The 13,278-nt window shown below is 49.2% G+C and overlaps 5 protein-coding genes across 5 annotated transcripts; all 5 read left to right on the top strand.

Moving 5' to 3' along the window:
- Positions 1 to 504: 504 nt before the first annotated feature.
- On the top strand, positions 505 to 2,259 carry N7481_007024 (sugar porter family MFS transporter; the record flags this gene model as incomplete). Its single annotated transcript, XM_057266243.1, has 4 exons — positions 505 to 602; positions 660 to 985; positions 1,044 to 1,827; positions 1,881 to 2,259. The coding sequence occupies 4 exons, from the start codon at positions 505 to 507 to the stop codon at positions 2,257 to 2,259; spliced, it is 1,587 nt and encodes a 528-aa protein (XP_057120444.1).
- A 590-nt stretch (positions 2,260 to 2,849) lies between these two features.
- N7481_007023 (MBL fold metallo-hydrolase) lies at positions 2,850 to 3,980 on the top strand (the record flags this gene model as incomplete). The annotated part of the gene is made up of 1 exon (XM_057266242.1): positions 2,850 to 3,980. One exon carries the CDS (start codon positions 2,850 to 2,852, stop codon positions 3,978 to 3,980), a length of 1,131 nt encoding a protein of 376 aa, XP_057120443.1.
- A 385-nt stretch (positions 3,981 to 4,365) lies between these two features.
- N7481_007022 (MFS general substrate transporter) lies at positions 4,366 to 6,081 on the top strand (the record flags this gene model as incomplete). The annotated part of the gene is made up of 5 exons (XM_057266241.1): positions 4,366 to 4,712; positions 4,763 to 4,960; positions 5,011 to 5,540; positions 5,613 to 5,659; positions 5,740 to 6,081. 5 exons carry the CDS (start codon positions 4,366 to 4,368, stop codon positions 6,079 to 6,081), a joined length of 1,464 nt encoding a protein of 487 aa, XP_057120442.1.
- A 1,059-nt stretch (positions 6,082 to 7,140) lies between these two features.
- nte1 (lysophospholipase) lies at positions 7,141 to 11,514 on the top strand (the record flags this gene model as incomplete). The annotated part of the gene is made up of 1 exon (XM_057266240.1): positions 7,141 to 11,514. The coding sequence occupies one exon, from the start codon at positions 7,141 to 7,143 to the stop codon at positions 11,512 to 11,514; it is 4,374 nt and encodes a 1,457-aa protein (XP_057120441.1).
- A 728-nt stretch (positions 11,515 to 12,242) lies between these two features.
- Positions 12,243 to 12,850, top strand: N7481_007020 (uncharacterized protein; the record flags this gene model as incomplete). The annotated part of the gene is made up of 2 exons (XM_057266239.1): positions 12,243 to 12,465; positions 12,549 to 12,850. The coding sequence occupies 2 exons, from the start codon at positions 12,243 to 12,245 to the stop codon at positions 12,848 to 12,850; spliced, it is 525 nt and encodes a 174-aa protein (XP_057120440.1).
- Between the last annotated feature and the right edge of the window lie 428 nt (positions 12,851 to 13,278).

Genomic DNA, 13,278 nt, shown 5'->3' with positions numbered 1-13,278 from the left:
CACTCCAGACGATTAGCTGGCGTCGATTGGATCCACCACCCCGCATCTCCACATTTCTATACTTTTGGACCCTGGAACTAGCTGTGGATGGAAAGCCCCGGGGTTAGCCAGTTGTGTCTTAGAATGTTCTACCTTTCACGTTCGGTTGTACTGAGTAGGACGTGGCTGGTCCGGTGGCTGGTCCGACTTGGCTCGGACTCCCATACAGAAACTCTTTCAGGACCGATTGAACGCCCGATGGTCGTGTTCGGCGATATCTCGCAGATATACAACATAATCGTTTAGTCTGACTTCTTCGCCATTGGCGCTAATGCTGACGCCCGGTCCGAAAAAATAATCTTAGCTGCTCATACATTTGTTCGTTTGTTCGATGTTAATGTATCGCTCTCACTTAATCGGGAAGTATAAGACGCAGATACGCCTCCCCTCGGAGTCCTGCTTTTTCACCTTCATCCACTTTGTGTTCTACAATTTTCCAACTTACTCTACTCTTCCACTGACTCCATGGGTATTTTACTCAAGAACCCTCAGAGTACGGCTGGCGCATCATGGCCAGCCATTGCCATCTCGGGCTTCGTCGCCTTTGGTGGTGTTTTGTTTGGGTAAGCTTCTCAAACTACCACGGTTATTGATTACATCTGACTTGTATCTTCACCAAGATATGATACAGGCACCATCAGTGGCATTCTTGCCATGCCTTACTGGCAGGATCTTTTCTCTACAGGCTATCGGGATGCTACCGGCCATCTCAATATTACTTCTAGCCAGTCGTCTGCCATAGTATCCATTCTCTCGGCCGGAACATTTTTTGGTTCTCTCGGCGCCGCTCCTCTGGGAGACTCTATCGGTCGTCGGTGGGGTTTAATTGCGTCTAGCTGGGTTTTTATTTTTGGTGTCATATTACAGACAATTGCTACCGGAATTCCGCTGTTTCTGGCAGGTAGATTCTTTGCTGGATTTGGCGTTGGCTTGATTTCGGCATTGAGTATGTTGTTTACGCCTTCTCGCGAATCGCTTTTCACTGACTGGTATTAATTTTACAGTTCCGCTATACCAGTCCGAGACCGCACCGAAATGGATTCGAGGATTCATTGTCGGCTCTTACCAGCTGGCCATTACCATTGGTCTGCTGCTGGCTTCCGTGGTCAATAATTCGACTCACGGACGGAATGATACAGGATCCTACCGTATCCCGATTGCAATCCAGTTTGCTTGGGCTATCGTCTTGATCATCGGAATGCTAATTCTTCCCGAGACCCCTCGCTACTTGATTAAAAAGGACAACTATGAAAGGGCCGTTAAGAATCTTGCAAAACTTCGCCGTCTCCCGGAGGATCATCCTGAAATTAGAGAGGAGCTTGCTGAGATCCAAGCCAACCATAAATACGAGATGAGACTAGGCCAGGCCAGTTATCTCGAATGTTTTAAAGGCAATCTTGGAAAGCGGTTGCTCACCGGTTGCGGTCTTCAAGCTCTGCAGCAGCTGACTGGCATTAATTTCATCTTCTACTACGGCACACAGTTCTTCAAGAACTCCGGATTCAAGAACGAGTTCGTCATCAGCTTGATTACCAACTGTGTCAACGTGGTTTCAACTGTCCCTGGTCTTTACGCTATTGATAAATGGGGCCGACGACCAGTTCTGCTATTAGGTGCCATTGGCATGTGTGTTTCGCAGCTGCTCGTCGCTGTACTTGGAACAACGACCACCACCCAGGATGCCGCTGGCAACATTATTGTGCTCAACGATGCGGCACAGAAAGGCGCAATTGCCTTCATCTGTATTTTTATTTTCTTCTTTGCTGCATCATGGGGACCTATCGCTTGGTAAGCAAGTCATAATTCATTTGCCACGAACAATAGCTAACCTGAGAATATAGGGTTGTTACTGGCGAAATCTTCCCTTTGAAGGTTCGAGCCAAATCACTTTCCATAACCACCGCCACGAATTGGTTATTGAACTGGGCTATCGCCTATTCTACCCCGTACCTAGTAAACTACGGCCCCGGGAATGCCAATCTGCAGTCAAAGATTTTCTTCATTTGGTTCGGATGCTGCTTCCTCTGTATTGGTTTCGTTTACTTCATGATCTACGAGACCAAGGGACTTACTCTAGAGCAAGTGGATGAGCTGTACTCTGAAGTCAGTAGTGCGCGCAATTCCGTTGGCTGGAAACCGACAGTGACCTTCATGGAGATTGTTGAACAGAAGGGATCGGACAGTCATCACCATGAGGAGCGTACGGAAGAGACAAGTTAAGCTATGTGGTTTTAAATTGTCAGATGGAGACAGAGAACATGTTTATATTGTCCTTGAAGGATATCGGGAATTAACAACACTCAAAGGATCAGGTAGTGCACTGTCTTATAAGTACATATGCCCCATACATCTCGACGAAAATAAGCATTCAAGTAGTAGTAGTAGTTAGAAGTTGATTATGCGGTCCTAAATCCGGCCAGATTCAGGCCTCGCCCCCTTGAAGTAGGAATTGCTGGAATTCCCCAGTTGCGTCTTTATCCAACAAGAATAAACAAGATGAGGTTCTTCAAGTATGTCCGGTGAAAAGAAGAACAATAACGTACTGTCCATATATTAGTAGATATCATGAAAAGGAAGCCGGGCAGTAGGGAAGAACGGCGATATGGGATACGCTGATGCCTGAGGCATGAATTTACTCTCCAAACATTGAAATTGTTAGTCATGTAGTTAGTAGTCCGTACTCCCTTCTCAGCCCCTCTCTCTTCACCACTACGCACCCCTACCCTTCTCGATCTTCGCAATGCCCGAATATAATCTCGATGTTCCAGCATCGTGCCCATTCCACGTGAGACGTTTGAATGAATCAATCTATGTTTTCCGAGAGCACGACAGCTACCGCCAATTCCCAAACATCTTCGCAAAGATATGCTCAGCTCGAAACAGTGATGGGTATGCTGCTGCCTCCAAAGTCGAAAGAAAAAGAGAGAAAAATTGAAGCTAATGACTGCGGCAGCTCCAAAAATTCGGTTATAGTTCTCAGTGATGCTGGTTGCGCAACGTCTATCAAGAATCCCGATTATGGTGTCTCAGGAGACCCTGAAACACCTATGCATTGGAATATCTATACAACACTCAGACAAACGATCAATCCGGGTGGCCGGCTACCATACCTTGTTATCACCACCCACTGTCATTTCGACCATATTCTGGGTCTTGGTCTGCTACCACCTACCGACTCGGACCCGCAACACCGGAACGTTGACCAGAGAAAAGGGCCGCAAACTACAGTCCTTTCCTCAGCACACAGCACGAATCATCTTAGTCCTTGGAAGCGTATATGTTGTCACTCGCTTGCTGAAAAATTCGGCGCTATAGAGTGCCCATATTACTCTATCGGAATGTGGGCGTCCGATTACCAGGATGTCGTATACTCCCCTAGCACGACTGTGAAAATACCCACTGGGATTACAATAATTCACACACCGGGGCACACTCCTGACTCTCTTACCTGGTACGATAAAGATTCTCATCTAATTTGCGTTGGGGACAGCTTCTATGAGGCTTCTTCTACGGACACGAAAAAGTGCGAAGTGGAAAAGACGATCCGGGCACCAATTCTCTTTGAGGAGAGAAGTCATTTAATGACTTGGTGGAGGAGTTTGAACAAAGTTTTGGAATTTGTTCAACAGGAAAACACTCGATTGGCAGGTCAACACACGGAGCTCGGGGCACCCCCACGCGTAGCTATATCTGGCTCCCATGTGACGACTACCTCCCCAGATGCTGTGCAATTCCTACTCTCAATCCAAACGTTTATGATTCGTATCCTCCGGGGTGAAGTACTAACTACACCACTTCATCCTGGCAGACTCCCTTTCAAAGAAGTCATGGTGTATGATGATGGCCCGGAGGCTGCGCTTTCTCAAGATTTTGAATGGATCGTCTGGGCGCCAAAGCGGATAATTGAAGAAGGAATCAGGGAATTAGCCGGGGAGTATTGAAAATATGTTGTGGAATCTCTAATTCCACCTTCCTTGGACCACTGGGACTTACAATGTGTTTCGACCGTGATGGACCTCGGGATGATTTTCTGCTTTCTGCGCCTTCAAGTTGTAGGGTTGTTCAGGTTTCACTTATATCAGCTCTCTCTATACCACCAAAGAAAATGCTCTACCTATCTTCTATTCCGTCTACCTTTATTCTTCTGTCTATTATAAGTGTACTTTTTGACAGGCCAGCTGAGACGACTCGTTGCGGGGTAACCACGTTGAGTTTAGTTTCGTTTCCCCGCCCTGTGCATCGATGAGGAATTACACGAGTGCCCTTTTCTGACAGGTAATGATAGAGAAAGGCATTGGGATTCTCAAAGTTCTTCTACCTTATGTCATGTTCTCAACAATCCAGCCCGACGAGGTTTCCTTTCCTCTCTCCAACCAACCACGCATTCCTAACCCCACAGTAGACCTTGAAATGCATACTGGGTCTAACGAAGTTCAAATCCTGGATACCAGGGGCGACGATATACAGTCTGACGTTATACAGCCTAACGAAGACAAGTGTTCACCCAATGATGAAACTATTAGTTTCCCAACACCCGACCGACCTTCAGAACAAACCCAAAGTGTTTGGAACCCATATAAGAACAGATTCAGATTGCTAGCAGCTTGCTCCACTGCATTTGCAGGTGGAATGAGCGACTCTGCCCCTGGAGCACTAATTGCTAGCATTGAAAAGTATGATGATCAGATCGTTGACGCCTGTGATACTACTAAATATTACATAGAGACTATAATATCGACTATGGCACCGTCTCTGTTATTTTTGTATGTAATGCACTCGGTTTTATCGCGGCTGCGTTCTTCATCGGCACTTTGTCTCAGAAAACCGGAAGTGCGAAAGTTTTGATTATCGCTGAAGCCTTGTTGATTCTGGGATACGCGGTCATTGTTATCACCCCGCCGTTTCCTGCCGTGGCTGCATCGTGAGAAAGTCTCCTCCTCATATTTACAGTGTCGCTAATTTCGAGTCCAGATTCTTCTTTCTCGGCGTTGGTGCGGCGATAAATCTTGCGATCGGCCAAGTCTTCTGCTCAAATTTAGCAAGCAATACAGGAGTTCTCGGGGCCTACCAGGGCTCATATGGAATCGGTGGCATCAGTGGTCCTTTGGTTGCGACCACATTCATATCCTCAGGAAGGTTATGGTCGCGATTCTACGTTATTGAATTAGGACTTGCGGCGTTCAATCTCGTCTTCTGCGCCTGGGCCTTTTGGAACTACGAACTTAAATCAGGTTCAGATTTTTCATCAGCGACTGATGACCAGTTTAATGATGGTCATCATGAGTCGGCAACTCGTCGGTTTAGTCAAAGAAAATGGCAATCTTTCAAGGTACTCGTCTCAAACAGGCCAACAATTCTAGGCGCATGCTTTATTTTTGCGTATCAAGGTGCCGAGGTTGCGATCTCTGGCTGGGTTATCTCCTTCCTCGTACAATTCCGCCACGGTGATCCAAGTAAAGTTGGATTCGTCACAGCTGGCTTCTGGGGTGGCATAACACTTGGTAAGTTTGCAGGGTCCGAGGAACTGATCACCACTTATTTTGAAATAGGTCGCTTCACGCTATCATTTGTAGGCCATCGAGTTGGGGAACGGCTATTTATATTTATCGTCACTGCTGGAGTATGTTGATACTAGTACTAGTATTCCATCATGATCCTCTCATTTTTCTCCTATAACCCATATCGCTAATATCTCGGCAGGCTTTGGTTCTCGAACTTCTCATTTGGTTTGTGCCATCAATAGTAGGTAACTCGGTCGCCGTGGCCTTTTCCGGTTTACTCCTGGGTCCTGTCTATCCGTGTGCGACGCATATTTTCCAACGTCTCATACCTCGCAAAATGTTAATCTCGTCGCTGTCGCTCATTGGATCTGTCGGAAGTTCCGGTGGTGCTATAGCTCCGTTCATGACCGGGATGATTGCGCAACGCGCTGGCACATTTGTATTACATCCGATCTGCATCGGGCTCTTTATTTGCATGGGGGGGAGCCTGGTGGCTACTTCCGGAACCGGAGAAGAGATCAGAATGATATTTCAAACTTGAATATTGGAATACGTTCCAAGGTTGTACAAGGGATATGTTTTTTTTGTCCAAAGGCCGGAGGGTTGACCCGGGTGGGAGGGATTGGTTTGTCGGTTGCTGTGCAGTCATGAGTGCATGTTAAATGTGTGCGTGCAGATAGTTACTTGGGCACTAGATACTACAGGGTTATGTACCAACTGCCCAGGTGGCAGACCATCAAATTTTGCTAATTTCCCCGAGTCCCACGACTCCATTCAATTCTACTTTAGTACATATATGATGTTAAAGGGTTACTTGTCAGGATGAGTGAGGATCAATCAACTGCCGAGAATGAGATTGATGATAATGCTCAACGATACTGCCATTTCCGAATAATCGGCAGTGATAATATGTAAAATCCCAGTCTTATGCTAGCTCAACAGGGACCAGGTTCCCAAGGGGCAGTATTACCGTTAGCCTAGATCTCCACCAATAACCAACTTGGAAGTTAAGATTCCTCATATATTCAAAAGCTCAGCGACAGAAAGAGTGAGAGTATCGATTTTGTTTACTTTGATTTTTTTCTATCTCCTTGTAGTAGTATGGCTGTATGGAGATTATAGATAGCTTAATGCAGGTTGTACTAGTACAACGGCTGTGCAGGAGTAGTGGCTGTAGTAATAAATATTTATTACCATTTTAATTAGAATGATCATTATCATTATCATTATTTTCTTTTATTCTACTTTACCTCAGGGGACTACTTTTACTTGTTGTAGTCAGCTGACCGAGTTGCACTGACCTTCGACAACCTCCTCTTCTCCTCTTCTCTCCTCCACCCATCGCTGTCAGGGCCCGCACGTTTCCGATGACCTTGATTTTGACTTCCGGTGCCCTGAACTAAGAGCGGGGCCCACTGGCTCTGGATCTGGCACTGGACTAGGCCTGAAGACAGCGACAGGGAACAGGGAAGCGCCATGACGCTGTCCTTGACTGGGCTAGCGCCATCGCTGGCCCTCAGCCTAACTTCCATCAGCACCACCACCACTTCGGCCTCATACACCCCCACCACCCCCTTCCCCCCCTCCATCTCCTTCCACAATGGCCGGGTGGCTCGGTTGGTTCTTCACCTTCACCTTTCAGGTCGTTCCCCGCGGCCTGTATTGGTTGATCACCTTCACGACCATCTCCCTGCCCACTTGGCTCTTCACCCTCTTCTCCATGAGCCTAACCTTCACCATGAATTTCACCACCCTCATGCTGATCTTCCTCGCCATCGTCTCCACTGTGAGCTGGTTCATTCGATACCGCTTCCTCAACATGTACAGCCGTTTACCTCCCGAGCCCCAACGCAAAGAAGCCCAGATCGACCTCTTCCCCGACATCCAAGAAGGCGACTCCAAACCCGGCCTGGCCAACTACCTCGATGAATTCCTCAGCGCCATCAAGGTGTTCGGCTACCTCGAACGGCCCGTCTTTCACGAATTGACTCGGACAATGCAGACAAGGAAGCTGATCGCCGGCGAAACACTTATGTTGGAAGAGGAAAAGGGCTTTTGTTTGGTGGTGGACGGCCTCGTGCAGATCTTCGTCAAGTCCACCCGCGAGAACAAAAACGGGTCGGAAGAAAACTTGCACTTGGACGATGACAGCTCCGATGACGAGGACAACAATACCAATGGCCGACAGGGCTACCAGCTGCTCACAGAAGTGAAGAATGGCGCCTCCATGTCCTCTCTATTCTCCATCTTGCAATTGTTCACCGAGGATATCCAATTGCACAAATCGCGCAGCTCCAGCTCCAGCGCGTCAAGCGTCAGCGGTCGTGGAAATCCTCGCGCCCCGGATTCCATGCCGGTGAGTCCACGCGTCGAAATGATGGATAGCCCACACTCCGCCGTAAGAGATGACTTAAGCGACACAACCATCATGGATGGCCACCCAGAGCCTTTCGCTCCTGTGCCGCCTTTACATTTGGACGATAGGAATCATACTCCCAACCGCACACCACAACCACCCCCAAGGCGACGCCGCAAATCAGTTCACCCAGATATCGTCGCCAGAGCGACTGTAGACACCACTATCGCTATCATCCCAGCCAGTGCGTTCCGCCGTCTGACTCGGGTCTACCCACGCGCCACCGCACATATCGTACAAGTGATTCTCACCCGTCTCCAGCGAGTCACATTTGCTACCGCCCACTCGTATCTCGGGTTGACGACCGAAGTCCTCAGCGTCGAACGGCAAATAGCAAAGTACACGACCTGGGATCTCCCGAATGATCTCAGAGGTGGTGCGCTCGACCGACTGAAAGACAAGTTCATGCGCGAAAGGGATCGCCTTGGCCCAGAGGAGGTGGTGAAAGGAATCGCGCTCCATAACCCCTTCGCTGGACGTAGACGACGCTCAAGCAGCTCACTTAGGAAGGATGCTGTGCTGCAGTCCCGCATGACCAGCGATCAACGGCCCGCCTTGCCGACCCGCCAGTCAAGCAGTTATAACGGAGACAGTACGGGTGTAAGCCCTGGCGACTTACTGTCCACCATTCAACTCTCTCGATTCGGTCCTCGCCATGAGCTCATGGGTCCACGCTACGGAACCCCCGTGGCCGAGCGTGAGCGTGCGCCATTCCGACCAGCAGGAATTGATGGCAGACCTTCCCCGTTCCAGCGGAAGGACTCGATTGATGAGGACACTATCTTCCGTGAATCTATCCTGGACTGCATGATGAAGGGTATTGGTTTGACTGAAAGTACACGGGATGCCCTACGGAAAGGTAGTCATGTCTCAGGTGACGCTTCTCCCAGGCTACTGTCTTATGATTCTCGCCGACAAAAGGCTGTCTTCTCCAATGCCTTTGGCTTCATCGACCCCTACGAGGGCTCTGGAGATGGCGAGACCGAGTCTATGATGTCCATGTCGGTGACAAGTGCAGGCGGAACATCACCCGTTGTCAACCTGCGTGAAGAGCTGCGCCATGATATCGAAGTCGTATACTTCCCCCAGGGATCTGTGTTGGTGGAACAGGGTGAGCGCCCTCCGGGCCTATACTATGTCATTGATGGCTTCCTGGATGTGGGCATTCCCGTGAATGAACGAGGTGATGATCTTGTAGGATCTTCGCGTCCTTCAGCCTCGTCAGCCCAGGAAGAGCTATTCCCGAAGCTGAGACGTACTACTACTGGTTCCTCACGCGCCTCTGGTGCGACGGGGACTAGTGACTCGCGTCGCAAGTGTCAATCTCGCAAATCGCTGTACTTGATCAAACCAGGCGGTATGCATGGCTATGTCGGTGCGCTCGCATCCTACCGCTCCTATACCGATGTTGTTGCCAAGACCGATGTCTACGTCGGATTTCTTCCAAGGGCGTCTCTCGAGCGGATTTCAGACCGCTACCCCATTGCTCTGTTGACCCTAGCTAAGAGGATAACTAGCCTACTTCCCCGTCTGCTTCTTCATATCGACTTCGCACTTGAGTGGGTACAAGTTGGCGCCGGACAAGTCATTTATCATCAAGGCGACGAGAGCGATGCAATTTACCTTGTCCTGAATGGACGACTGAGATCCGTTCTCGAAGGCCAGAATGGCAAGATGACTGTCATCGGGGAATACGGCCAGGGAGAAAGTGTTGGCGAGCTGGAGGTCATGACCGAATCTACTCGACCTGCCACTCTACATGCAATCAGAGAGACAGAGCTGGCCAAGTTCCCACGCTCTCTGTTCAACAGCCTGGCGCAAGAGCATCCCGGAATCACGATCCAAGTTTCAAAACTCATCGCCCAGCGCATGCGGGACTTGGTCGAGCATCCCCTGTCCGAAAAGGGTCTTGAACAAGGCCAGGCCAGCGGCGTGCAGACGGCTACCTCCACCATGAATCTCCGGACCGTTGCGATTGTCCCAGTTACAGTGGGGACTCCTGTTGTCGAGTTCGGACAACGTCTGCTCCACGCACTGCACCAGATTGGTGTGACCCGAGGCGTCACTTCGTTGAACCAAGCTGCTATTCTAAAGCACCTGGGTCGGCACGCTTTCAGCAAGATGGGAAAGCTCAAGTTATCACAATACCTCGCTGACTTAGAGGAGAAATATGGACTGGTGCTATACATCGCCGATACCAATGTCAACGCGCCCTGGACACAAACTTGTATCTCACAAGCAGATTCCATCCTCCTGGTTGGTCTCGCCGAGTCATCTCCTAAAATCGGCGAATATGAGCGATTCCTCCTCGGCATGAAGACCACTGCCCGCAAGGAGCTGGTCCTCCTCCACGTGGAGCGCTACTGCCCTCCTGGACTAACCCGGCGATGGCTCAAGAACCGAGTCTGGATTAATGGCGGGCATCATCATATCCAAATGGCATTCCGGCTCTCCAACGAGCCCTCACACCCCCAAGCCAAGAAATTCGGTACCGTCCTCAAGCAACGAGTTCAGATCCTGCAGGCAGAGATCCAAAAATACACTTCACGCCGCATTAACCAAACACCACTATACTCGCCCCAAACGCCATTCAAAGGCGACTTCCACCGTCTCGCCCGTCGTCTCTGCGGCAAATCTGTCGGCCTGGTCCTCGGCGGCGGTGGAGCTCGCGGTATCTCCCAAGTCGGCGTGATCAAAGCCCTCGAAGAAGCCGGTATCCCGATCGACATCATTGGAGGCACATCAATCGGCTCATTCATCGGGGCCCTCTACGCCCGCGACGCAGATGTCGTCCCAATGTACGGCCGTGCGAAGAAGTTCTCTGGCCGAATGGGCAGTATGTGGCGATTTGCATTGGATCTCACATATCCAACCGTATCATACACAACAGGCCACGAATTTAATCGGGGAATCTTCAAAACATTCGGCGACAGCCAAATAGAAGACTTCTGGCTCGAATTCTACTGCAACACAACAAACATCTCCCGCTCAAGGGCCGAATACCATTCCTCCGGCTATGTCTGGCGCTACGTCCGGGCATCCATGTCATTGGCCGGTCTCATCCCACCCATCTGCGACGAAGGAAGCATGCTACTGGACGGAGGCTACATCGACAATCTAACAGTAGCCCACATGAAATCTCTCGGCGCAGACGTAATTTTCGCCGTGGACGTCGGTTCAATAGACGACAACACACCCCAAGGCTACGGCGACTCATTAAGCGGATTCTGGTCGATTCTCAATCGCTGGAATCCATTCTCTGGCTTACCGAACCCGCCGACACTTTCCGAGATCCAGGCCCGTCTCGCTTATGTCTCGAGTATTGAGAATCTCGAGCGCGCGAAGAATACCTCTGGCTGCCTTTATATGAGGCCGCCGATTGATCCGTACGGCACGCTCGATTTTGGCAAATTCGATGAGATTTATCAGCTCGGTTATGCGTATGGGAAGGAGTTTTTGGATAGGCTTAGGAATGAGGGGTCGTTGCCTATTCATGAGGAGACGGAGGAGAAGAGGAAGTTGCAGCGGACTATGGCGCCTAGACGGGCTAGTATTTGAAGGGCTTTGCTGGATGACTTCAAGTTTGCTTGGGAGGTCGAGGTCGATTTGGATCTCCCTCTTTTATAGAGTAGATAGAGGTGAAATGGACTTGTAAATATCTTATGCATACACCTTATCCATCCGAACAGTCTCTATCTAGCCAATCGTACTAGTTACTGTCTATTCATAGGCGCTGAAACCCCATCGAACCGTCCATCGCAAGCCTCATCGGACCATTGCCCTAGTCAGGCAGCGACCAATACACCTAGTAGAAGACCGAGTCAGCACACGGATACACCACCTGACCAGTGCTGGACCATTACCTATACTGGTAGTACAATTGCCTGTGCACTGATCATTCGGAATTTTCCATATTCACAGTGTTAACTATGTCTTGATTGGCTAGTACCTTGGTTGGATCTCCGGGGCTATCGTCTCGACTGGCGATTTGCTGGCGATTGACGTCATTGTATGCGGTTTAATATAAGCAAACTCAAATCGGACCACATTGCGTAATTCCTGTTTCTGGAACTTATAACAAGACCGGAGGATAGATATAATCTCAGAAGAAAGTCTTGAATCATTTGCCAGAAAAACACGGTTATCATTATTTCAAGTTCCATCTCCAGTGAGCTCCAAGGACTTAGTCGTGCACCGAGATCTAGTATATTGAGATTCAATCTTGAATACGCACAACTTCAACCTCAAACCAACTTCAACCAAAATCGAACTTCAAATCGAACACCATGAACGTCCAGGATAGTGTGAAACAACACCTCCCGTCGGAGCAGGGAGATGGGACGGGTATAAATCAACCGAGCCCTGCGGAGCAAGAGGAGAAGCAATCCTATAAAGCCTGGGCCCAAAATGCATACAACTCGCAATACGAATCCTGGATGCCATGGATAGAAGATCAATATCTGCGGTGGTTCGGGAAGGGCGATAATAAAGCTTCCTACGCGACTAAGGGTATGTTACGTTTGTGGAATTCAAGTTGGAAGATCTCATTTTTCTTCCGACACCTGCTAACTACCGTGCCCTACTATGAATAGATTCACTATCCAAGACGAAAGTCACCGGCATCGATCAAGTCGACCAGGTTCAAGATGATACGTCGAATCTGGTTGGAAACCAGATTGGGGATAAGGGTCTTTTGAGCCCGGTTGGTCAGTTTGTTTCGAAGGAGGGGATTAATCGGACTGAACGGGGTGGGAAGGATGAGAGGGGGGAGTTTTTGGGTGGTCAGGGAACGCAGACTGGGGGTAATGGGGGTGGCTTGATTGGGTCGATTGGGAGTGGTGTTTCTGGCGGTGTTGAGGGTGTGAAGGGGGTTCTTGGTGGTGGTGGGAAGTAGTTGGGTGTAGTCTGAGAAGTGTGATTGATGTGCGCGATGATCAACCTCTGCAGAGCTGTGCTATCTTCCAATTTGTCCTCCTTGTGTACCTAAAGTGATGCTGTCCTTTCGTGGAATACATTCAAGTTGTAATTCCCCCTCCAGGTGATGTCAAATAATGGAAAAAGCCGCTTCATTGAAATAATTGAAAATTTTCCGCCCTGATGATGCTGTGCTTTGAAATACAGGGGTATATGCACCACACATCTTCCAGTCCATCATCCATACTTCATGATGTTTCTCAGGTGAGATAGGGTCATTCACTGAGGTACGATGCCGAGGTTTGTACTCTAGCTACCACTTGCACCGATACCTAATATACGATATGATGGAAACGATCGATTCCCGTTCTTATAACGACGATACTGTCATCTTCACCCCGCATCTTA

This window comes from Penicillium waksmanii, assembly GCF_028829765.1.
Source record: "Penicillium waksmanii strain IBT 27052 chromosome Unknown utg000007l:1.0-4314555.0:1.0-4317578.0, whole genome shotgun sequence".
In the NCBI taxonomy this organism is placed as follows: domain Eukaryota; kingdom Fungi; phylum Ascomycota; class Eurotiomycetes; order Eurotiales; family Aspergillaceae; genus Penicillium; species Penicillium waksmanii.
Note: the sequence above shows the minus strand (reverse complement) of the source record. Positions and strands in the feature narration are given on the sequence as shown.